At 38.7% G+C, this 27,046-nt stretch overlaps 1 protein-coding gene across 8 annotated transcripts in view; it reads left to right on the plus strand.

The window, feature by feature from the left end:
* The window catches only part of EYA1 (EYA transcriptional coactivator and phosphatase 1), a gene marked incomplete at its 5' end in the record, with an annotated part of 319,290 nt that overhangs the window by 267,152 nt on the left and 25,092 nt on the right, over positions 1-27,046 (plus strand). For 5 of the 8 annotated variants that reach the window (XM_082601445.1, XM_082601451.1, XM_082601447.1 and 2 more), the window contains one exon: positions 3,678-3,767. The exons of 2 other annotated variants lie outside the window; for them this stretch is intronic. In XM_082601445.1, the coding sequence (XP_082457571.1) occupies positions 3,678-3,767 (90 nt within the window). Of the gene's footprint in view, positions 1-3,677; positions 3,768-5,004; positions 5,180-27,046 lie in introns of those variants that run through there. One more of the 8 variants, XM_082601452.1, reaches the window with a different exon arrangement.

Consider the following 27,046-nt stretch of genomic DNA (forward strand, 5'->3'; position numbering starts at 1 on the left):
AAAAGACTGATGATATTACAGACGTAAGGGAAGAAGAAATTAGAAGTGGTAAATACCACAGAGGAGTCAAGTTCAGAAAAGAATGGAAACATTTGGCAACAAGGTTTACTTAAAATGAAATGTTTCTTGGAAGTGGAGGCGAAGTTCTAAATAATTTTTCAAAAGTGATGTAGCAAAAAATGGTGTTTTAGAAGGCACCATTTCACAACTACAGCTCTGGAATTCGTTACTGCAAAGCACAAGGAAAGTAAGATTAAGCCAAAGACATGGTGATTTTAATGTCTCAGTTTGGGTCTAAAAAATGTGTTTTTTCTTTCTTCCACTATATATGCCAAAATAAGCCATCAAGCTAGGACTAATTTATTAACTGTTCAGTGTTAGCTTTTTTGACATTTGACTTGTATCAGCCATGTTTGAAAAATATGAAAATATTGAAAGATTATTATAATAGGAAGATCAAATCCAACCTTGATTTGAGAAGAACTCCAGTTGCTAGAATGTGGAAGCAGATCTGTGACCATGGTTACCTATCTGTTCTTCTGGCTAGTTTCCCTTCAGGTAAAACCCTTAGGGTGAGATAGCTCTGTACCCTAACAGCTCTGTTACCACAAGCAAATCATAACACGGCTGCAAATCAGTTTTCCTGTCTCTGAAATCAAAAGAAGGTGTTCTTTAGAACTCTGCTTTCCAAACTATAGACTTCGACACATTAACGGTCGATGAAATGGAAAGTAACAGAATACTCTCCACACAGTGTGGAAAGCCTTGTTTTGCCAAGCTCACATTTCAGCCGTGTGTGTGTGAGAGACACAGAGAGAGAGATGTTACTAGATCATAGTATACAATGATTTTTCTTACTGTGGATTATGGTTAAAAAATATTTGAGAAACACTGCTTTCAACTAGATCCGCTTCCTATTCTAAAATTCTTTCATTCCAGTTAACCGTCAGGGTGTTTTGTCGGTGGTGTAGATGTTTCCTAACAATACTGTGGAGTGACAGGTGTGAAAACTGTTAAGGAGTGACCGCTAATAACAAAAGAGAAAAACATTAAAAGGTAAATAAGGCCAACATCTATGTTGTATTTGACCACAAGACTGAACAAGCCTTTAAGATTTATTAGTATTCCAACTCACAAGTCATTACTGTAATTTATGAAGAAAAGTTAGAGTATGCTATGTATTCACAAACAATGGAGTAATACTTTTGATGGTGGTATAAATAAGCAACCATATCAAGGAGAAATAATCCTTTTTCAGAAGTAACAATACCATGGCACATCAATTTACACCTGCCCATTAAATAATGGCAGTGAGTCTCCTTCGCCTGGCCCCATAAAAAGATTCATTGATGTGGTTATGAGACAAGTCAGTGTATTTTTATTGGCCTCAACTAGAGGGAGGCCACACCTGAGTCAGGTGTTTTGTTTTAGAAACAGCTGTTTGAACTTCCCCTACTGGTTAATTCTGCTCTAGACTGTATGTATTTGAGCATTTGTTTTTCCCAGCACACTTATTGATACTTGGAATTCTTGGAAGTGAGCAATTTCCTATAAAACCAAGATTCAGTGAGAGTTTTTCTTTACTTCTTTGTAAACAGTTTTTAATTCTTCTACAACCTATGAAATTTCATAGATTTTAGGTGGTATCAAGCAGGGAAGATTTAACAAGGCTAAATCATTGTATAGGAAATTTGAGGGAAGTGTTTTTATTTGTCCCTCCCTGCACAGCTCTTGGACACTCAGTTGGTCTATGTGTTTTTATTTCCTGTCTGCCCTCTTACAAACCCTGGGGTATTTGCTTTGCCCCTTTGCCAAGCTAACCCTAGATTTTTGGCAATAATGTGTTTTCTCTCTCCTTTTCGTTGCCAGTCAGCTGGCAGAGGAGGCCTAGGTGGGAGGGGAATTGAGACCAGCAGTACCATCCTGCCATATTTTCCCCAAACCTCCTCTTGTCCGTCTCTGGGACTCCTGTGAGATAAACCATGCTGGTGCTGAAGCTGAGGGTGTGCTGGTGGGGTGGGCGGAGCTAGTCGGATGGGTGGTGCAGGGATGGTATTGACTCGGCCTCCCTGGCCACAGTTGATTGGCACATGGCTGGCACCCAGTGAGTCTCCGCCCCCGCCACCATCCCAGGCCCCTCCTTTCTCCCAGGTGTATAAACACATGATTGTGACAAATGAAGAGACGGAGTTTTTTTTTTTTTTTTTTTTTTTTATTCTACGGGAGAACAACATATTTGCCATCTAGCCACCTGATTTATTAGATGAGCAAACTGAGGCTCAGTGAGATAAAGACACCAAAGTAACTAAGAGAACAAGGATAGGGCTTGGCCTCTGGGTCTAGGGCTCTTCTACCATTTGTCGCTGCCTCCCAAAGCCCATGAGAAGATGGGGCTTGAGGTTGATGGACTTTAGATACTTGGAGGGTAGGGGGTAAAACACAGGCAAGTCTTGAGCTTTGAAATGAAGACAATAGAGAAAATGTACAAGGTTTATATTGGACAGTATTAGAAAGCAAGACTTATTTTCTCTGGGTTTTTCTCCACTCTAAGACTCAAAGACAGGTGATACACAAAGTACACCCCAGCTAGATGGGTGGGCGACATGAAGGCATAATTTCTCTAGTTACAGTTTCTCTAATTAAATGATCCACATAGATTCCAAAGGTTTGCTGTGATAATAAAATAGTATATCAGAAATTATTGTTCTTTGGAAAAATTTAAAGGCCGTAAAGGTGAAAGTTGGTATTGCTATTAAAATGCCAATAAAAACTTGAAAAACTCACATTATATCCTTGAATACTTTCTCTACAGAATATTTTTCCTTTTTCACTAATTATGCAGGATATTCACCATGAACAGTGTTGCTTCCTGGGTTTGATGCATTACGAATAGAGTAACACCATTAAAACCTTGCAAATATCTCTCTATCCCCCATCTTCAATACCAACAGATGTCATCAGGATATGTGTTGTGTGGGACAGACTGTCTATCACTAGTGTCGAAGGCTTGAAGCGTTGGGTAGAAGCCACTGTTCAGGATGCTGGTGCTCCCCTGTGTGTGTTACTGGCTGTTTGATGACTGGATAGTGTCACATGAATGCCAAGATCAGCTTCCTGAACTGGCATGGTGCCAGCTGGTCAGAGTGGCCATCACTTCCATGTTGAGTATACTCAAAATTGGCAGGCGATCTGAATAAATAAAAAATAATGGTAGTTATCATCTGGAGTGAAATTGGTATTTTCTATCCTTCTGAAATTAATCTATATTATATCTATTTTCTGATATTTGTGGCAGTGCTTTTAGACACTCTTCATGGATTGAGGTGGAACATAAAAAAAATGTCTTCCTGATTCACTGAATTTCTTGCTCCTGAAACAGACGTGTGAAGCTGAATTTCCTCTACTCTATATGTCTAAGTAACCCTAGATTTTATATTTTTTGCAGCCTTATAAGCAGCAATTTTTTTCTTCATTATGCAAAGTACCAACAACATTAGAGGTACTTTTTAAATAAAACAAGTCACTGAAGTTCAAATACAGAATAAACCACACACTCTAAAAGCAGCTGGAGCCCAAGCCTTTTGTCCTTTCCCGATGCTAACTCCCTCTCAGCGTGACACTCTATTTCCTGTACCCTGAAGTATGTATGTTCTTGACCTGTAAAATTCTTCTTTTAGGATCCACCTACTTCAGTTTCCCTTGGACTACGAATGGAAGAAATGATTTTCAACTTGGCAGACACACATCTATTTTTTAACGACTTAGAGGTAAGTTCTGATTATTTTATATACTCTTCATGTTGCATGTTTGGAAATAGGTGATTGGTCCTAAAATAACGATGGGATATTATTTTTTGAATATATAATTGGAATAAGGAGATAAAGTAATTATTATATGGTCATGTGTTTTGCCTTCATGGAGTTTCTGTTTTGCTTTATTTGGCTGTTGTATTTCAAAGTTCGATTCCACATGATTATTGGTAGGGGTTAAAAGTTGATGTCAAGAATGTTTTATATTAAACTGTGTTGATTATCAGAAGCTACAGATTTCTCAGTTACATAATCACTGTTGAGATGGGTTACCTTTAGAATCCAACAGAATTTGTGATCCTTTCATATGTTGTCCATGTCAGACTCTTATCGTATTGGGTCAGATTCTTTTCTGTCTGGCCCAGTTGGTCGTATAACATTTTAGTCAGGCCTCTGCTCTTTGGGTTGCCAGGATTCCTTATGTCAAACTGCTGATGATTTTATTTGTCCTTTATAATCTGGGGGGAAACTTTTGTAAGATGGCTAGTTAAATGTGTTACGGGCAATGACAAACATGCTGATCTTGGTTAGAAGCTTTTTATTTATTTATTTATTTATTTTTGGCTGTGTTGGGTCTTCGTTGCTGGGCGCGTTCTTTCTCTAGTTGCGGCGAGCGGGGGCTACTCTCCATTGCAGAGCGCGGGCTTCTCATTGCGGTGGCTTCTCTTGTTGCGGAGCACGGGCTCTAGGCGCATGGGCTTCAGTAGTTGTGGCACGTGGGCTCAGTAGTTGTGGCTCGCGGGCTCTAGAGCACAGGCTCAGTAGTTGTGGTGCAACGGCTTAGTTGCTCCGCGGCATGTGGGATCTTCCCAGACCAGGGCTCGAACCCGTGTCCCCTGCATTGGCAGGCGGATTCTTAACTACTGCGCCACCAAGGAAGCCCCAGAAGCATTTTTAAGAATAAAGAATATTGGTTTTCATAGCTCCATTATGAGAAAACATGCCTGTAACTACATTTCACTCCCTTCATAATAGAGATAGTTGTTTATTTAAATCCTGCTATTAAGCAAGCTTGTGGTAGGGCTGCCAACAGGCATTAATCATCAAGTTGTTGTTTTCCTAGATTTTATAAATGTATGTTATTTCAGACAGGAGAAGAATCTGAAAGATTCAAATAGAACTTTTACTGATCAAAGTTAATTGGCAGCAATTGGCCTTTAAATATTTCCTTATGTTTCCCCTTTTCAAAATCAAGCAAAATGCACCTTATTTCATAGATGAGCCAAAATCATTTGAAAAATGCCAGTGTGTGACAGAACTTAAATGCGGTTTGTTCAACATCTGTCCTGTATTTTGATTTCTTTTCATCTGCAGTGAAACTACTCACAGACGAATTGGCAACTTCCAGTGCAATGAAATTATTTAAATGTGCTTCATTTTTCCCCCATTCCTTAGTGAAATATTTATTTTTACACTTAGGGTGAAATACAGAATTTTTTTTTTTTTTTTTTTTTTTTTTTGCATTTTAAAGTGTTTGCTTTCCTTAAGGAAATTACATGTAAGGCATTACTATTTTTTAAGGTGGAAATATTCCAAGTGAGTGACAAGTTCAGAATTGCCTTTCTAAAAGCTTAATAATCATACTTATTTTCAAAAGCTGTTTCTGCCTTATGGTTGTGATTCCCTTCATAAGAGAACAGCACCAAAAAATTCCATATTTTACTAATATGTTAAAATTCCTTTCCTAAGTTTCGGTTGTTTCCAACGATACAGACTAGGCTGATATTTTGTCATGGGTTCAAACCTGTTACTCTTACTGATGTTAATAGGTATTAATAGCATCCATCAAGAAGAAATTAGCAGTAATTTTCTATTGTTTTTAAACTCTACCCCTTAAAAATGACAAAGCTTGACTGTACAGTGCCAAAACTATGTGGTAAAAAGTGAGAAGTTAGACAAAATAGTAACTTGGTATAATATAGACAGAAAAGCTTCCTAACTCAATTTGGATATAATACAGCCAGATTTTTATTTATTTACTAACATTATTCACACCGAACTATATAGAGAAGGTCTGAAATAAAAGTAAATATTAAAAGTTCTAGTTTAGGTTTGTAGTGGATGTAGTTTTTTCATAAGCCCAAATTAAAAAAAAAAAAAAAGAAGAACTAGGAATCCACACAGATATTGAAGTATCAGATTTTACTCTTGGCATGAGAACTCTTTTTTTTTTTTTTTTTTTTTTTTTTTTTTGCGGTACGCGGGCCTCTCACTGTTGTGGCCTCTCCCGTTGCGGAGCACAGGCTCCGGACGCGCAGGCTCAGCGGCCATGGCTCACGGGCCCAGCCGTTCCGCGGCATGTGGGATCTTCCCGGACCGGGGCACGAACCCGTGTCCCCTGCATCAGCAGGCGGACCCCCCGCGGACCCCCAACCACTGCGCCACCAGGGAAGCCCTGAGGACTCTTTCTTAGAAGTAAAGTAGAGAAGAGAATGAAGGAATAATTCAACCAAATGTAAAAATCAATAGTGAAAAATTATTTAAGCTTGTAACCTTCCCAAAATTGATTTTATTTTACTTGCGAATAATATAAAGCAAAAGTATAAATGAAAGATTCACTTAGCCTCTGTCTTCGGAAATTATTTACTTGCTTTAGATTTGTGCAATATTTAAAAAATACATTGGTTTTTATACTTATTTCAATTCTTCATTTTATATTTTTGTAATTCAACAAACCTGAGACTGGTCATTGCAAATATTAGTTTCTTTCAAAATAGAGTAAAATTATTTCCTGGCAAAAATAAATGTATTAGCTTAATACTCTTTAGAAAACCAAAATTATCTCATCAGGCAAAAATGATGTGGTAATGCTTGATTTCACATTCCAATTAGCAATGTACTGTCGTAAAGGACATGAATATTTTAATATATTTTAATTACATGTTTTTAGCTTTTGAAGATCTAGAGTACAGGTAATTTCAAGGAGATTAACAATCTATTGGTTAGCTTGAGGTGTGATTTCTGAACTCTAATTGTTGACTTAAGCCTCATTTTCTTTTAAAATTTTAACTTTTTGCCAGCCACTCTATAATTTGGTTAGTTCAAGCTGTGGCTTAAAAGAGATTCTGAATAATGAAATATACTATGTAAGGAGCTTCCAGTAACAATTCTTGTGTTATCAAAGTATTTGCTTAAAATGGTTATTAGGATATTATTTAGGAAATTTTCGGTATGATTTTAAATTTAGAAATATCTTCACTGAATTTTAAGACATAATAAAGTTAACCATTTTAGTTTTAAAAGTCTTATTTGTCATATCAGTTAGTGAGAGTTTTTAATAAAAGCAATCACAATTTAATTCTATTGACACTTCAGGAAAAAATAAATAAGAAGGAGAAAGCTGGTTTTTTGAACCATTAAAAATGTTTGACATGTGAAGGACCATGAGTGACAGGGAGACACAATTATCAGAGGAAATAATATTTTCCCCCCCACCCAGAGAAGGGTTTAGACTTGAGTTCCATGCACTCCTGGCTTTCCTATTTCCAAGTCTGACTAACACCCTGCGTATCATTTTACCAAAAGGTCTCCGTGTGCAATCCGACGATGCTTATTATGGAAGTCATTTTTTATGAATGACAGTATGAAATTGGAGGGTTTTTTTCCAGCTTCTTTAGTAAAGTCTGTCTCTTTCTGACTGAATGGAGAAAGAGCTCTTTCTGTTGGATTTTTATTGAAAGGTGATCAACCTTCTGAATACGATAGCATTTCAGTTTTACTTGCTTTTTGTCGATTATCCTGCTGGATTTTTCCACAATTAAAGGACGATATTTCATCAAGATTAATATGAGTCTAAAGAAAAATAAGGCACAAGCTGATGTCGAATGTTCTCTTTCTGTCTGGTGTTAAGTAATATCATCTCACTGGCGTTATGGTTGCCATCCTAACTGATGTTATCAACATGGTAGCCTCCAAGAGTCTCTGCTGTCAGGCCACAGGGGTCAGGGTTGGGAAGCAGCAGGGACCCGCCTCTTGTCTCCTGGGTTGTACACACCACGTTCGCCTAGTCAAGTGTGAAGCTGTGCTACAACTTTCTCCTTCATGCTCCTAGTTGTGTTGGTTAGTTGGGACAGACCAGAGGATTCTTTGGTGTCAAGCTTTACAATGTGAATACCCCAGCCCTTTCTTGGGCCTTTGATATGTAGACTCCTGTCCCAGGTTTGATTTTCAATCACCTACTGTTGTAGCTCCTTGTTTTCACATTTTCTATTAAGAAAAGGCCTGGGACCAAAGGTTCTGGTCTCAGTAGAGCTGGGTTTGATGAGTCAAAGGCCAAGGAAAGGCACCATGGACAGTCTCCAAGTAATGCCATAACTTAAAGCACGTAAGCTATAATGAGTTTTCTTATAAAGCAAAGAAATTAGTTTGCCCCTTGGTTTCATTCAGTCTTTAAATTTGCAGTAATATGTTATGAGTCTAAAACTTAGGTTATCGTCTGTTAATTACTTTAATATATCTTGTTTATAAATTGATTTTTAGCTAGGAAAAAAAATCTTACTTCAAAATGTCAGTCATGCCAATGCTAAGTAGCTTTGATCTCAAGCGAAGCGTTCTGTAGTGACCTAATGCTTGTGCTTCCAAAAGTGGAAAAGTTGTAAGCTAATTGAGAAGTTGACTTTTTGAGTGGAAAAGTATAATTCACCTAGAAAGTGCTTTGTTGCTAAACAAGAATGAACTCTGATGCCCAGGGTCCAGCTTCTTTGTAGACGCTGGATGCTCTGGTTCCATAGGTGCTTGTAAAGAAGACACTTCTGGAAGAGCTTGAGCTATTTTCTTCTTTCAGTGCATATCACAGCCAAGAAACAACTCTATGAAAGTGTGTGGGCCTATCAGTAATTGCATTCTAAACATAAATGTACCATAGGCATGTGTATGCCACTTGTCGTTTTCAGCTCTGGACATAGGCTTTTGTATATGTATTTAATTTTCTTCTGATAAATTTAGCAAACATAAAGGATTACAGTTTTTTTTAAATCCTGGTAACATCCTTCATAACACCTAGAATATTGCCCTATACATGTTGACCATTAGTGAGTATTTGTTAGATTAAATTCTTATCTGTTGTCTCAGATAGAAGATCGATTTCTGTGTCCTTTCCCATGGAAGACAATAGACTTGACCTTGCCTTTCTGTTTTAAGATAGGTTGCTTGACCTCGTCTATTTTCTTAGTTAATAAGAGTAACACCAAAGCCCTCAGTTTAGGAGTCAAAATAAGTTTGCAAGCAGCAAATGATTATTAGACAAAATACATATGTATTGAATTTAACTATATTGTAACTGGTGATCAGAATGAAGCAATACCCATATTTTATCCATTATTGTTACTCATGAATAAGTATATGTGTTCTTCCTATCTCATCATTTCTCACAAGATTCTATCATCTTTATTTTATCTGAAGTAAAAAATAGAAACATAAAGCTATATTCCAAGACTTCCTTGATTCTGATGTTTATCAGAAAGTTAGTCAAAATATGTGGCTGTTTAACATAATAAAAGATATTTTCCTTTTACCAACAGCCAACATTGTACTTAGCAATAAAATAATAGAGGCAAATTGTCATGAAGATGGAAACAAAATAAGAATGTCCTCTGTCACTACTATTAGTCCGCATCGTTCTAGGAATTTGGAGCAGCGCAATAAGATATGAAAGAAATGAAATGAAAGATTAAAATTATTGCGCTTTTTTGCATAATATTTGATATACATAGAAAACTGAAGAGAATCTCCAGGAATTGTTTTAGAATTTACAGTGGGCTTCAGAAAAGTAAAAGACTATAGAATTAAATTAAAAAATTAATAGCCTTCTTCTAGCCACACATGTAGAAAATTTAATTAAATTATAATTTTTAAATAGCTGCAGTAACTACAACACAAAAAAAATTAAAGGAAAGATAAGGAGTAACCTATATAAGAAGTGTTTATAGGAAATATATGAATAAACTTTGACATCCTACCGAAGGATCTAAAGGAAGATTTGAATAAGTGAGATTTCTTCCATTCCTTTTCTTTTCTGTAATATGACAAAATTGTTGTAAGGTCCATTTGAAGGATAAATAGGCAAAAATACCTAGAAGTTTTGGACAGAAAGCAGTAATAGTGAGCACCCAGCTCAACCAAGTATTAAATGTTTTATAATTCGACAATAATATGAAGATTTATGTTGGCACGGCTTTAACATTGAACTATAGGGAGAAGAGAGAGCTCAGACATAGACCCAACTTGTAGAAAAATTTTGTATGTGTTAAATGAAACCAAACAAATTAACCAGCGAAGGAATGGATTATTCAATTTATATACAGAAATAGGTAAATTATAGAGCTAAAATGTGAAAGAATAAAACTCAAGGAGAAAATATAGGTAGATCAAAAGGAGATCTCACACTGCTTACAGGAAATAAACTGTTGGATAGCCATTTGGCGGTAAGCATCAATAGCCTAAAAAAGATTGATACCATTTGTGCTAATTTTACATCTAGGAATTTTTACTTGTCAAAGACAAAGGCAACTATTTATAAATATTTCCAAATTATGGAATTCTGATCATGTTTCATTTCTTGTCCCAGGAGCTGGTTACATGACTATGTTCCATTTGTGAAAATTCATTGAGCTATAATATACACTTTCTTCAACAAAAAGTTATTTTTTAAAAAGTAACATTTTGAGGACTATACACACAGACATAGTTTGCTCTCAATTCTGTTAAAAATTATATACCCTATGTATAATAATAGCCACTACTGTTTCTCTAGCACAGTGCCTGGCCCATAGAAGGCACCCAGTAAGTACGTGTTAAATAATAAATAAATGGAGGAACAAAAAACAGATGGAAAGAGGTACTCTAGAATTTTAATGTTATTTCTATCTGAGATCCCAGGTTTTATTTTCTTATTTGTACTTTTCTGTGTATTCCAAATTCTTTATAACATATATACTAATTTCTTTTGTAGTCAGGGAAGAAAACAAACACTGTTTTTGAAAACCATAGATAATATTAAAAGACAAAGCTATTTCTAACCAATAAAACAATCAATATTATTGCAACTCATTAAGAAAAACCTAAAGAAATTAGCAAAGGACATGAACAGATAATTCACAAGAGAAAAGCATTCAAATTTTCAACACATAGAAAAGAAAATTTTGGATTTCACCTTTAGTAATCAGAAATGTTAGAGAGAAAGTGTTCAGCCTCTTGCCCATCAAATTGGCAAAGCTTTAAAACAGATAATTCACAAGAGAAAAGCATTCAAATTTTCAACACAGAAAAGAAAATGTTGGATTTCACCTCTAGTAATCAGAAATGTTAGAGAGTAAGTGTTCAGCCTCTTGCCCATCAAATTGGCCAAGCTTTAGTATGGTCTACAGTGCAGTAGGAGGAACACTTGTGTACATTACTGATAAGGATAGAAATTGGTACAAGTTTTGAGAAAAGTAGCTCGATAATATGTATTCAGAACCTTAATGTATGGATCCTTTTACTCCGTAATTTCACTTTTAACTTCTAAGAAAACTTCTAAAAATAACTTCTAAGTTATAGGCAGAGAATTGATACAATATTAATGAACATTTATTGAACACTTGTCCTAAGTGCCTTACATGTTATTCCACTTAATACCCTGATATTTCTATGATAAGAGCACTGTTATTATCTCCATTTTATAGAATAGCCAAGGGAAGCTTAGAGTTGTTAAAACAAAACTGGTCTAAGGCCACACAGCTGAGTGGCTTAGACAAGTGACTCAGGTCCAGTGCTTTCTAGAAGTCCACTCAACCCCATGCTATATCATCTCCCAAATGGTGTTTTTTACCACTAAAACATAGAACTATTTTAAATATCCTAAAATAGATGAATAGTGATAAATGATACATCCTCACTGAAAATTGTTTTCAGACTGCTTATTAAATATAGGGAAAATATTCATGGTCCATTTCAAGTTTTAAAAATAGACTGTTCAGTACAGTGTAGCCTTAATGTTAAAATTTATAGCATATTATCTGAAAAGGCTACATACTATGAGACCAACTATTTGACATTCTGGAAAAGGCACAACTGTGGATCACCCGGCTGCCAGGGGTTGGGGGTAGAAAGGGATGAATTAGTTGGAGCACAGAAGATTTTTTGGGCAGTGGAACTATTCTATGTGATACTACAATGGTGGGTACATGTCATGAGACATTTGCTCAAACCCATAGAATGTACTACACCAAGAGTGAACCCTAACGTCAACTATGGACTTTGGGTGGTGATGGTGTGTCAATATACATTCATTGGTTGTAACAAATGTACCACTCTAGTGTGAGATGTCGATACGAGGGGAGGTTTTGCATGTGTAGGAGCAGGGGGTATATGAATAATCTCTGTATTTTATGGTCAGTTTTGCTATAAACCTAATACTTCTCTAAAAAATAAGGTTTATTAATTTTTTTTAAGTGTGGCATATTAAGAAAACTGGAGGAAAATACAGTTTTAAAAGCTACCATTATGTAACTTTAAAAATAAGCAGTCTACAGAATAAATTATACTGTATAATTCTGATTTTCGCATCTATGACATATTAAAAATAACTGGAGGTGAATACATTATAATGTTGCTAGTCTGGATGATGGGGTTATAAATGCTGTTTCTCTGTGACGCGCCAAAACTGAGATGCTCATAACATTGTGTAAACTCTTTATACCTTCTGTCCTTCATTCAATAGTCAATATATATTTATTAACTTTTTTTTTTTTGCGGTACGCGGGCCTCTCACTGTTGTGGCCTCTCCCATTGCGGAGCACAGGCTCCGGACGCGCAGGCCCAGCGGCTATGGCTCACGGCCCCAGCCGCTCCGCGGCATGTGGGATCTTCCCGGACCGGGGCACTAAGCCATGTCCCCTGCATCGGCAGGCGGACTCTCAACCACTGTGCCACCAGGGAAGCCCTATATTTATTAACTGTTAAGTGCCAGGCACAATTCTGGATGCTGAGGATGCAGCGATAATTGAGTGAAGGTTACCCTCTTCGTGGAGGGGAAGTAGGAAACAAACACTATGTAAATAAAATAATTTCAGGTAGAGATAAGTGCTAGGAAGAAAATCAGAGAGTAATGTAAGGGATAAGGGCTCTTTAGCTGAGATGGGGCATCTTTAGCTGAGAGTGGGACATCTTTAGCTGAAATATTCAGGAACAGGTGTCTCTGAAAAGAGGACATTTGTGAAGAAACCAGGAAGTTGGGAGGAAGCAGCTGGAACAGCAGGAAGTCATTCTGGAAGGGGAATGGCCTGTGCAAAGGCCCTGAGGTAGGAATGCAATTTGCTCCTTCAAGAAATAAACACGTGCTTCATTTAGTTGGGGTAGAGTGAATGGGAGGAAAGTGACAGGGTCCAGATCATGAAGGGCCTCGTAGACTGTGGTAAAGAAGTTGGATTTTTTTCTAATTGCAATGGGAAGCCATTGGAGAGTTTTAAGCATGAATATGATAGACTAGTGTTTACTACAGACTGGTTATCATATGAGGAACTGGACTCAATGAGACCAGTTAGCAGACAGTTGCTTTGGGCTGAGGATGCAGCAGTTCCGGACGTGGTGTGAAGTTGCAGGATTTACAGTATAATTTGATGGAAGCACTGGCAGAATCTGCTAATGGGTCAGATGTGGGAGGAGAAGGAGAGCAGAATCAAGGAGGGCCACTAGGTTTTGACCTGAGCAACTGGATGGGTGGTCACGTTATCTGAGATGACGAAGAGCGCTTTGGGGTGGCGAGGTTGGGGGAAGAGTTGTCCTCAAATATTTTGCATTGAGCATATTAAGTTTGAAATACCTATTCAACATTCAGGTCAAGAGATTATGGACATTTAGGTTTGGAATTCAGAGGAGAGAGGCAAATGTGAAGATACAGTTTTGGGAATCATAGAGGCATGAGACAAAACATCTCGTAGGGGAAAGAGGAAATTGAGAAGAGGGCATAAGATTGGGCATCAGACACTTAGAAACAGGACCAAGAAAGTAGACCTCGCAAGAGAGAGTGGTAAGGAGTAGACAGTGAAGTAGGTGGAAAAGTACAAGGCATCACGGAAATCTAGGGAGTAGTGTTTCAAGAATGAGGGGGTTGCACTACTGTGTCGAGTGGCTGTTGGATTTGCCAAGAATGTTGGCTGGTAATAACCCTGGTAAGCACCCTTTCAGTGAAGCGGAAGACGTAAGCCCAATGGGAGTGGGTTGAAAAGAGGATGAGGGTTGACACCGTGAAACCAGGAAAGATTGAGAGTTTCCACAATGACAAAATGCAAAGAGATGGGTAGGATGTGGAGAGGATCATAAGACCAAGGTGTATGTGTGTGTGTGGGGGGGGGGCGGTTAGTGTTCAAATAGAAGATATTTAGACATGTTTGGGTGTCAGGGGGGAATGATCCAGTAGAGATGATACAAGGTGTGGCAAAGAGAGGGAGCAGCAGAAAGAGTGAAGTCCTTGGGTTTCAGGAGAGGATGGGCTTCAGGACACCAGGTGCAGGGCTGGGCTTCAGTAAGAAGGCAGGCAGACTCTGCAGGTGCACAGATGCAGGCAGGCAGCTGGGGTTCCACAGTGGGAGAGGAGGCTGTTCTCACTGTAAAAATACCTCCCGTAATATCTTACGATTTTCTGTCTACCTCTTTCTATACCTGCACCCCACCCCCCCGGCAGTCCCTTGAGAGCAGGGACCGTGACTCATCCACTTGAAGCCTAAGCACTAACACCAGATTTGGTTACACGGAAGGCTCTCCTATGTCTTTTTAATTTTTTCCAAATTTTTGAAAGTAATAGTCTACAATGAACCCTACTCTTTTTACAATTTGCAAACATTAACTTGCTAAAAGTAAATGACTGATCACAAATCCTAAAAATAACTGAAATTGTCCAAGAGGTTAAATTTTGATATTAGCCTTTTTTAAGTCATATTTTCAAAGTCCTTAGTGGCAAAACACCATGGACGTGCAAGAGGTACGATATAAAATGTTATTCAGTGTCGATCCAGTTTAAGGTTTTTTTAAAAAGGTGCATACATCCAAAAGAAAATACAAAGATTTTCCACATTAAAAATGTTACAAAAAATAAATAATTTCTACAGTAAAAATTACCTCTGGATAGTGGGATAAGACTACCATGAACTAAACTATAAGTTCTCTTTATATTTTTTCTTTTCTGTAGTTAACATTTCTTATAATAAGAAAGTTGTTGAATAATCATGACAACTCTTCCAACTTGACTCAAAGCCCTATATTTATGTGGTGTGTTATCTTGCAATTCTAGGGGTTCTGGAGGTTAAACTCACAAATTCATTAGTTCTTGAGGGACCCCTCTGTGCCTCAGGTTCTCATCTGTAAAGTTGGATGGTGATAGTACCCACCTCCTAGGGTCAGTGTGAAGACTCAAGACGCGAATACCTGTTAAGTGCCTAGAGCTAGCTCTAGCACACAGGAGGCACTAAGGAAGTCCAATCTGCTATTACTCTTTATTGAGTATCTTTGATGCAAAACACTGGAGAGTAGGGCCACGGAGCAAGAAGAGGGGGTGACTTGGGGAGTGGTTAGGAAATGAAGCGTGGAAAATAATAAGTGGTTTGCCGCCAAACTTCCCGTGTAGAATTCCAACAGAAATCACACCAGAAGAACAACGGAAATTCTGCCGGTTTTCAGTTTGCAGATGCAGACGGTTCCAGGCACATCGCAGCGCACTGTCCTCCTTTTGCTCTTTCCTCATTCCCATGCTCCTCCCACCCCCAGTTCCAGGAGGGGAGGTTTCCTCTGGGCAGTGAAACAGCTACTGTATCTGGCTTCCCTCACCCTGTGCTGTCCCTTCACGGAAAACGAGGATGCTGGCTTCACGTCCAAAAGACGCATGTTTCTCGGATTGTGCTAGTGAGCTGTCCTTTCCTTGTCCTCTTCCTGCTTCGTGTTTGAGGGGTGGCTCCTGGATCTTGCTGGTGGTGTCCCCAGCGTGGAGCAGGACCCTGCCGTGTACACAGCGATACAGGAGGGAGAAGGACGGCAGGCTTTAGGGAAGCTCCTCTCACAGCAGTACAGAGCGTTGACTTTGACGCTCCGTCAGCACTGGGACCTCAGTCTTCTCATCTCCAGTGTACATGTGTGGACAGTTGAAGTGAAGCGATTCTTGCCCAAAGCCACTTGGTGAGGTGATGGTAAAGCTAAGGTGGGAACAGGGGTTTCTGATCCAAAATATCATCGCACAGACCTCTCTAGCCATGTCCCATGACCTGGCTATTTCTCTGCAACAACACAAAGGAAGTAGTGGCATGTTGGTGCCGTCATATATACCGTTGTCATACGGTTGTCACTAGATGACACTATACTGTTGTCATGCAGCAGATCCCAATAACGAACGTGTTTCCTCTAATGGATTATTTGTTAGCTTTGTTTCTCACTAGGTCTTACTCTACTGTTAGTGGTCACCAAGGAAGCTAAAATCTGTCTTGGAAAGGTTTGGAGGTAGATGGGTAGGTAGATAGGTTGTCAGACAGATAACGGACAGACAGACATGTGCTTGTCAATTCCTGTTGTTGAGTAGACAGAAATATGTTAGCTGCCTGTATCTACGCTGCACAGAAAAAGAGCTACAGTGCTATAAATTTACTCATGCTTACTCCATTCTGGACACTATACAGGCATTGAGGAGAAGAGATGAAATATATTCACTGCCCTCAAAGAGCCCAGATGGGGGGTGAAGATAGAAAAGCAAGAAAACAGTTAGAGCACAGTATATCTCCACAGTGACAGAGACACGTAAGGATCTTAAGAGTCCAAAGGCAGGGTGGCCAACCCAGCCTGGGGGAGAGGTGGCAAGGCAGAGAGGGCAGGAGATATGACTTCCCCATGACGTAACGTTTGGTGTGAGAGAGCATGGCATTTAGGAACGGTTGGACTAGAGATATAAAGCTCAGAGCACATGTAGAGCAGTTGTGAGATAAAGAAGACAGAAAGGGAGACCGAAGCCAGATCGTGAGAGGCTTTGTACACTCTGCTAAGGAAGCTGAATGTCATATTGAATGCCAAGGGTAATCACTAATGTTTAGCATTGCTATGGAGATGAATTGTATGGTGAAGTCAGAGGTGTCAGTAAGGTAGGTTAGGAATCACCAGGGTTCCTTTCTAGGAACAGAGTATGGGGGCAGATGGGAAAGTTCTTAAGAAAGTCGTCTAGAGCATGGGAGAGAAGATTTGATGTAATGGGTTGGGGAAATAGGAATCTTACTTTCCGGCTTAACAATAAGGTAGAGATAGAAAACCCAGGACAACTAGCTGGCTTTGGAAGGAAGATGCTACATTCGATTTTGAGATGTTGAATTTGAAGTGTGTGTTGGACGTCAGGCAAACTACAGCAGGCAGCAGTGTATGTGGGTCTGAAGCTCAGAAGAGAGAATTGAGCTTGAAGTCATCACCCATAAAATTGGTCACAATTTCTCAGGAAGAATGTATTGAATGATAAACATTATCTCAGAGCAGGGATCTCTTTGTGAGATTTTTGTTTGGAAACACAGAATCTAAATGTTTGTTGATTCCCTGTTCAGAAACTTAAATAACGTATGTAAAGCAAAAGTGGTCATTCTAGCAAACTGATAATTGACCTGCCTGTGAAACTATCTTCGTCGTTTTACCATAGTCTCTTTTTTGATTATTTTTTTGAGGTATAATTGACTTACAATAATTGTAAGTTTCAGGTGTACAACATAGTGATTCACAGTTTTAAAGGTTATATTCCATTTATCGTTATTATAAAATATTGGCTTTATTCTGTGGATGAAGCCACTGGGAGGCAGCGTGGTCTGAGGAAACAGTGAACACTTCTTCGGAAGTGACGCAAGTTCAGGTCTCGCTTAAAACTAATGCTCGACCTTCACCCATCAACCCCAACAAGCGTCAGAGATGGCCCAGGAGTACAGTGCAGTTAGGAGAGAGGATTATCTGGAGCCCCAGCCAATGCCTGGCACATGGTGGTGGGCCTCAGTATTCAGGAATGCCTTTCCTTCTTCCCAAATAGAAATGCCACTTCAGCTTTCACATAATTGGCCGATGGCTGTCAGTTTATTTAAAAATCCTGAGAAATTGACCTGTTGGTGTCACCTATGACAGACTTTTTGTTTAGATTCTTCATTTTGACAGGTGCTCAGTAATCTTCAATCTGGGAGATTTTACTCGCTTACCTTCATAGGAAGTTTGCTTAGTAGAGAAAAAAATTCTTTAAAAAAAAAAAAAATTGATGAGTGCACGAGTAAGCCTGTAACTTCAACTTCCCCAAAATGTGCTTAAGTTGTGGTCCCTGGAGTCTTCTCCCGTTTCGGGGCAGTTACAATAGAGCCTCTATCTGGGCTCAGCCAGTCCAGTATGCTAACAGCATTTCTAAGTAAAAACTTTCTAAATCCTGGATTCTTCTTGCTGGTAATTGTGTGCGACTCCTTTGTAAGGCAGGTAGAGTGCAGGGGCAGGCGGAGAGGATGCCGTTTTTGATCAACAGTATTTGGTGATTTTGTTTGTCTCTTTGAAAATAATGGACTAAGAAGTGTCTTCTAGTATTGGTGTTTTGTCAAAAAGTTAAAAGGACCTCTTAGATCCAAGATACCATCCCTTTTAATTGGTGGGAATTGTTTGTTTTAAACACATACTAATGCAGTCCCCCTGGACTTGCAGATAAGATGTTTCTACTAAGCAAAAAGTAAGTAGCTTGGAGCATTAACAGTTGAAAGATAGTATTTAGCATGTATATCATAAGAACATGTAGAGGTGTGGCGAAATAATATTTTCTCTTTTCAAAGTAGTAATTACAACCTTTACTTTCTTTAAAATATAAGGAAAAGTACTTAAATTCAAAATGACAAAAATGAATAATTCACTCTACTTTCAGTCACATACCTATTCAAATGGTCGTAAGCAGAAGTCATACCCCATAATTGGCCAAGGCCTTAAGGAAATTGACAAGGGCTTTTCCAAAATCCAGGAGAAAATTTTTAAACTTTATATTTGAGTTAAGAAACAAACGAATTTTGTAAAACTTTTTTTTTTTTTTTTTTTTTTTTTTTGCGGTATGCGGGCCTCTCACTGTTGTGGCCTCTCCCGTTGTGGAGCACAGGCTCAGCGGCCATGGCTCACGGGCCCAGCCTCTCTGCGGCATGTGGGATCCTCCTGGACGGGGGCACGGACCCACGTCCCCTGCATCGGCAGGCAGACTCTCAACCACTGTGCCACCAGGGAAGCCCTGTAAAACTTTTTAGGGATGATAGTAAACAAGATGAAAGTCATGTTCTCAAGGTGCTTGAAGTCACATGAGCTCAGAGTAAGGAGTACTCAGAAAGATGAGGGTGACATTGAAACTGTCACAAAGGATTAACAGGAATAAACAGAGCTGTGTGGGGTGGGCTTTAGAGAAGAATGTTCTAAGCAGAAGGTATATAGTGAACAAGGCTCAGAGATTTGAGTGATTAAAAATATCATGTCAGGAAAAGTATAATGTAGCCTAAAGAGATAAATGAATGTCATGAATCTGTCTAAGCTTGTTCATCAGCGTGGTCATTCACTTAAACATTGATCAAGTGGTGACTGTTCTATGCACAAAAATGCTTAAATATTAATTATTAATGAGTAATTAATTTAATTAATAATTAAATATTAATTATTTTAGTTGCTTAAAATGGAATTGTAAGGAAGATTGACAGTTGTTGCCCTACTTAAATATTAGGGAATTAAGAAAATATTAGAAACTGTCAGCCATTGCTTGGTTAAAAGAAATATGAGACATGCATAATGTGGAATAGTATACAGCAATTTAAAAGATAATACAGATGATTAATTGATTTAAACAATGTTTATTCCATATTGTTGAGTGGAGGGGAAAGTAGCTACAAAACATGTATCTGATTCTACCGGATTTTTTTTTTTTTTTTTTTTTTTTTGCGGTATACGGGCCTCTCACTGCTGTGGCCTCTCCCGCCGCGGAGCACAGGCTCCGGACGCGCAGGCCCAGCGGCCATGGCCCACGGGCCCAGCCGCCCCGCGGCACGCGGGATCCTCCCGGACCGGGGCACGAACCCGCGTCCCCTGCATCGGCAGGCAGACTCTCAACCACTGCGCCACCAGGGGAGCCCTACCGGCTTTTTTGGTATGTATCCCGTGCCAGAATTTAAGCTCTACGAAAAACATGAAGAACGCTGGATAATTGAGTGGGTAGGACCAGGAAGAATGATGGAGGAATTTTAACACTGGCTCCTTCTGAGGGATGGAATTGAAGTTTATTTGTTTTATATATTTTTGTATTTTGCATGTGTTCTCTACATGAATATGTATCATTTATAATCAGATAAAATAATAAATTTATTTTCATAAAACTACTAACTTTTTAACACTGCAATGACAAAATGCAGTAATGTTAGCAACTAATTTCTGGTTGGGTCACCCCATTTTTTCAAATTAAATTCTGTCAGCCAGATAATCTGGAAGGTTTCCTTCAGTATTGTCCATGTGCTTGGTCCACCCAGAAAAGGAATAGGCAGGAATAAGGTTCTACTTAGAATATAAATAGGGAGAAAAAGACCCATAAAAAGTTCTCTCTTCCTTCAAAGCATTTGTTACGTGGTGGGATACACAGATCTGTGTAAGCCTTCATTTCCTTATCCATCAAATATAGAGTTTAAGGGAAGATTGGAAATAGCGTGCAATATATGTGCCTGACACATAGTGGCTCTTAATGATTGTTGCTTCTGTTACTCAGACAGTGAGCTACAGAGCATACATCAGGGTTGAGAAAGAAAAGAATCCATCAATTTTATTGGTCAAATAATAATAATAAAAAAAGCTTGCCAGAGGAATCTCGCCTTGACAGGAGAGAAAAGAGAGAGAAGACATTCCAGCAAGCAATAGACACAACCGTTATCTGGTGAAAGAGGGAAGTGGAGGCCAGGCTGATTGAGGCTGGCCTGCGAGGAGCATGTGCCTCCTCCAGATGGGCTGTGAAGGAGAGACAGACAGCATTGGATAGGCAAGGTTAAGTCTCATTATTGAAGCCCTTGAATGCCCATGTGCATTGGAATATATAACGTATTTCTAATTTAATTTTTCCAAAGCATCTATTGATCACCTTCTGGTTAAAAGGCAGAGACAGACAGAAATAGAAGTGAAATGTATTACCTGCCCCCAAGAAGCTAATCCTCCATAGTGGATTAACTGGAGGATTTCCACCAGCTCTCCCATCGTATTTCCTGGGAGAGCAAAACCTTCTTTGAGAAAACTGTATCTGAAGGTGATTAATGCACAGGCTGGGTTGAAAGGAGAAGGGCGAGAAGCATGATGAATCCCATGTTCCATTCTTGTAGCTTTGTGAGAATTCTAGTTCCTTCTCTGAGAGAAAAATCATAGTGACACTCACTTATACCCTCTCTCTCCAGCCCCTCCCCATGTTTATGAAGGCTTACTGGCATTATCTGCATCTCATTTATTTTCGTGTGCTTGGTGCCTGGTATATAAATAGGTGGTCAGTCATTATTAGTTGAATACATGACAAAATGAATGAAAGAATACAGAATGTGTGTCCTATATATATTTTCTAAAGATATTTCCAGAGGTAACATAGATCATATTAATGCTATATTAATGGTATATAATATACTGTTTTCCTGAATAATATATAAACAACCAAAACATAGTCTTTGTGGCTTGAAATATATAATTCATGGGAAAAGGGGTGGTTTTGTAGGGAGTGAGACTGAGTATGAACAAGATTTTTCCTTAGTTTTCAGGCATTTGCCCCTCCCCCCTCCCCTACTGACACCTATTGGTTTGGGGGCACACCAGAGCCCCCATGCTGGAGGAAATTTACCAGATAGGACAGTTCACACCAAAGTAATGGAGCTTAAGTCATTTACCCTTACCAGAAGTCTTTGTCTTATAAAAGAAGATTGAAAAAGGATGATTTCCACGGGTGGAATTTCAGACCCACTGATACTTGGAAGAGAAGAGAGAACTTTTTGAGTAAGAAAGTGGCCTCCTCTGAGGTCCTCATTCCCCCCATGAGGGGCTGACAGTGAGGGAAGGTGATGATGGAACCTTCCTGAAGCTCATGGGGAAACTTTTTTTTTTTTAAGTGCCCATGTCCGTTTCTGCCTACTTTTCTCTCTGGAGTCAGCAATAATTTTACAACAGAGGAAATCAGCCTGGAGAATTTTTATTCACTTATAAACTAAGGATGTTATTCCGAGCTACACATTCTTTTATACAAAACTGATTCTTTTTTACCATTATAAAGTCATCTGGCTATATGATAAAAGTTAACTAAAATTAATAAATTGATCTCTTTTAAAGTTTCAAATTTTACTCCTCAACCCTGCAAAAAAGAGTCACTTAAAAAAATCAATTGCATTGAAATATGTCCTTAAAAATTGTCCTGATATATGGTTTGCAGTTCAATAAAGAGGAACCGATAGACATGAATGGTAATAAACTGGAACTTCTCTTGGTCGCAAATGTTGAATTTTAGAGTGAAAAATTATTTCAGAAAAAAAGAGCTCTCTTATAATATGACCTGTTTAATTATTACAGCTTTAGTTCATTGGTTTATGTGTGATCAAGACAGAAATATTCCATGTAAATGAAAACTTCTAGTTAAATGCTTTGTGAATATATTAGTGTGTGATTAATTTTCTTCAAATGGCAGCGAAGGTTAAAAGAAAGTGGTTGCAGAAAAGTATAAAAGGTTTCCTGCTTTGGGTATGTTTCCATGCTTCTAGCAGCAAGTTTTCAATAAAAAGAATGATTTTTATGAGAATATGGTTATTCACAGCAAGACTAGAGCTGGTGTCACTGTGAAAAATTCTTCTTTGGTAGATACTCTCAGCAGGAATAATAGATCTAAAAGAAAGGCAACAGGAATTACAAAGAACACTGTGGCCAGTGACAAATTATGTTTGCAAAATGATGGGCAAACCCACTGAAAACTGAGAAATCAGTTCAGCAGTAAATCAAAGTCTTATTCTTAAGAGTAGTCCTGACATTCCAAAGAATGACATTTATATTAGATATGTGCTGAGGTGTCCTTTTTTTTAAGGCTCTGAATTATTATTTTGTACCTAGTCAGCCTGTAGTCTTTTATCTTACTACTTGATTTTAAGTTACATTATATAATTAAAAATATGTATGATATTTTTTTAAAGAAGATGTTGGGGGTAGGAGTTTATTAATTTATTTATTTATTTTTGCTGTGTTGGGTCTTCGTTTCTGTGCGAGGACTTTCTCTAGTTGTGGCAAGCGGGGGCCATTCTTCATCGTGGTGCGCGGGCCTCTCACTATCGCATCCACTCCTGTTGCGGAGCACAGGCTCCAGGCGCGCAGGCTCAGCAGTTGTGGCTCATGGGCCCAGTTGCTCCGCGGCATGTGGGATCCTCCCAGACCAGGGCTCGAACCCGTGTCCCCTGAATTAGCAGGCAGACTCTCAACCACTGTGCCACCAGGGAAGCCCCTGTATGATATTTTAATGAAAAGCTATATAATACAATTAGACATATCAAACACTGATGCACTGCCCTATTTTTGTATTTGAAGGTATAAAACATTTTCACTGATTTCTCTGCAAATTTGTAAAATGCCATATCTTCTTGTATTAGCTGAACGATAAATGAAGCTGTGTATTTGGGCCAAAGCTTTTTATGTATAGTATCATGTGGTAGGGGTATAGAATGCACTGAAATATAGTTTGTGCTATTGCACAAAACATAACTTAAAAAAAGATGGATCTTGTAGCATTAGATATTAGGCACTCACTGTATACCTTTTCATTCACTCTGCTTTTTATTCACTTTATTTTTTTATTCACTGTATATTTTTTAAAAAGTAAAGAAAGTTATGTGTTGATATCATTTGATCAAATGTAATAATATGCCATAATTATCAATTAAATGAATCCCTTACTTTTAGAGATACAGTGTTGAACGATTTTAAATAAGCCCATTTTATTTTAAAAGCTCATTTTCAATTCTTTCTGGCTTTCATTAGTAAGCCTTTCTTTTCCTCACCCTAAGGTGGAGGGTGTAAATAAAGATAAATATATTTAATATAACCAATGAGGGAAAGAAGGTATTCATGATTAGAAAGAAGGAACTCCAAGCAGAGTGAAACTGACATATTTATTAACACTGTACCACTCTCTAAGAAGGAACCAGCTTCATGTAATTCCTTTGGGATTCTTCGAGCTGCGTGCTGCAGTGGTATTAACATGACATCTTACTTTTAGTGAGCACATTTTTAAAGGAATTAATATTATAAGAAAATATTACAAATTTAAAAACATGCTCTCATCTTTTCTTTATTTATTGTAAATAAGAAGCTTGAGAGTCCTGTAATTTTTATTTAGTGATCTTACATATTTAGTATAACTTCGTACATACACAAAAACGTAGCTTAAGCACTTTATCTTTTGCCTTAATATGCCATCTCCAGGTACTTTCAGTAAAGATTTTATTCTCTAAATGTTTTATGAATATTCATCTAAACAGAATGAGATTGAAATAGTTAATATCTTGCCTTTGTTGAAACTGCTGTACTTCAAATCTTGGGTTTTGAATACAGGTACCTAGGTCTCCTAGCTAAAGTAAACATGATTCTAGTAAAATCTCTCTCTCGTTTAGATAATCCCTACAGGATATGGTAACATTAAATATATTAAAATACTGTTTTTCTAAGTAAGGAACAATAATTAAAAACAGCACGTGTCTCCACAAGTTGCATCTTACTACCAGATCTTAAAAATAGATGTTAACATTCCTCTTATGGGCTTCTGAAGTTCAAAATTCTGTTTTTATTTTTATTTTTTCCTACTGGCTTCTATAGTTGTGTCATCCTGTTCCTATCAAAGCAGATACAGGGTTATTTAAACATCGACTTAAAATATGCGTTGGCCCTGCTGCTGTGCTGAGTAGATAGTTTCAAGTGGGAATGTGCAGGTAAATTTGTCCAGCTATATTTTAATTCCTTAACTTGGTGTTTCCCAAACTGTCAAACAGAAGGATTTCAAAAACTCCCTTTGTTCTTCATCTCCTGTGCCTTAGCCCTGGGTAATCTGCACCCTTTTCTTTTGCAAGGAAGCATTGTAGTGGGAAAGCACCGGCAACTCACAGGTCACAAGGTGCACCCCAGACAGGCATGACAGGTCCTGCCGCTGAGCGCCAGAGCCACCAGGCTGCAACCCGGATACTCTTCTTTCCAGGTGGCCCGCGCCGCAGGCTTGCCGCCAGTCCATGGTGAGGGGCACAGGGACGCAGCAGTTCTATGGCTTGTCATTGCATCCATTTGAAAGTGCAGTGAGGATTTGGACACACCCTTAGAAAGCACGCTACAAGCATATTATTCCCCATCAGTAAGTCTAAATACACAGCACGTTGATCGGACAGCCTCCTTTATAAAGCAGAAGAGCAAAATATGCAAGTCAAACCCTGGTTTCTGCAAATTTACTAACTCTCAGACAGAATTTCTTTCTTTTTTTAATTGAAGTATATAATTGATTTACAATGTTGCGTTAGTTTCAGGTGTAGAGTAAAGTGACTCAGTTATACATATATATATTTTTTTCAGATTCTTTTCCATTATAGGTTATTACAAGATATTGAATATAGTTCCCTGTGCTGTACAGTACAGACAGAATTTCTTAACCACCGAGCTCGACGCGCTGACTCTAATCGTCAGTCAATTAGAAGCAGGATTCTTCACATCTTTGTCATTAATTAACTTGTTTGTTGACCACTCCTTCCCCCTCCATAGAACTTCTGAATAACAGAAAATCTCTAGGGATGACCCATTTCACCTTATTTTTCCAACAAAGCTATGCAAATATCTAGGCAGTCGGGAGTTATTTCCAAAAGCCGCCATGGAAATCACTCCCTTAAAACCTCTGTCACTCAAATACTGGTCACCCCGTAATGCCATCAGTACAATTTAGATTTTCTATGAGAAAGAGGATAGTGTGGGCAGATTCACAGGTTGGGGGGGGTCCTTTTTTTTTTTTTTTAAACATTTTCAAGCACTGCTGATCACTTGTTAAAGCTTTCAGACAATTTGTGTGAGTTGTCTCTCAAGTACTAGAAATACTCCTGTACTCTGTATAATTACACATTTTCATGTTTAGGAATAAAAGGAAGACTTCCTCGTAACTTATAGGTGTCTAAGGTATCAAGCAAGTATCTGTGTTGTTGGAAGGGGGGAGGTCAGAGCAGTGGATGTAACTGCTTGATGACAGATGGGGCGGGAGAGAGAACCCAGCCGTCCTTTCCTTGGCCTTCACCAACTCCAGGGGGTCTCAGTAGGCTCCCTGATGTAGACAATGAAAATAGCTCGTTCTCCGGTGACTCTTTCTTCCTTCCTTCTTTACTTTGTAAAGAAAGTTATTGATACAATTAGTCGGCAGTACGGTGTCCGTTTTCTCATGGTAAATTTGGGAAATGGAGCAAATACCACTTCAGTCAGCAGAATCAGGGCTTCTGTAACTCAACTTCTCCAAAGACGTGTTTGTAAGAATTTTATATTGTTCCCTTTCATAACATGCAGGCTGCCTCAAAGTCTTCTAAGTGTCTCTGTTTATTCAAAGCCTGCAGGTTTATTTGGAGTTTATGTTTCTAGTGTCGGATTCAGGGGTATAAACGCCTCAACATCCTGGCGATGACGTCACTGTGCTTGGCACAGATAATAAGACCCATTGTAACTGTCTTAATTCTTTTTATTAATTTTCCTAAATGAATGTGAATGGTATGGTGTATTTTTACATAATTATGGCACAAGTGAAAGGCTTGGGGGGAAAAGTCCAACCACTACGGTATCAAAGCAGAATAAATATTTGCAGAAAAATTCTGCCATAACTTAATATTTTGCATATGAACCCCTGTACAAAATCGGAGTTATTCCCGGGGCTTGGTCCAAAAGAACATGTCTGTGGCCCGGCCCTGGAAGGCCAGAGATGATGACGGATCAGAAAAAGGTCAGCTTGAGTTGCAGTGCCAAAAATAATGACAGAAGGGACCAAAAAGGCAGAATAACAGTGCAAAACCAGAGTTCTGAGAGAGACTGTGCCTTTGCCGCCTGGCCGTGAGACGGTCCCCGTGTGGCTTGCTTCCGCTCCCAGCCTTCCCTCTCACCTCCGGGACCTGCTCACTAACTGCACAGAGTCCCTTTGCATCTCTAAGTCTAGACCTGGTATTCAGTTCTGCTTCATGCGTTGGCAGTTTTCCCCAGCCACGCAT

Source organism: Mesoplodon mirus, assembly GCF_964341445.2.
Source record: "Mesoplodon mirus genome assembly, chromosome: 16".
In the NCBI taxonomy this organism is placed as follows: domain Eukaryota; kingdom Metazoa; phylum Chordata; class Mammalia; order Artiodactyla; family Ziphiidae; genus Mesoplodon; species Mesoplodon mirus.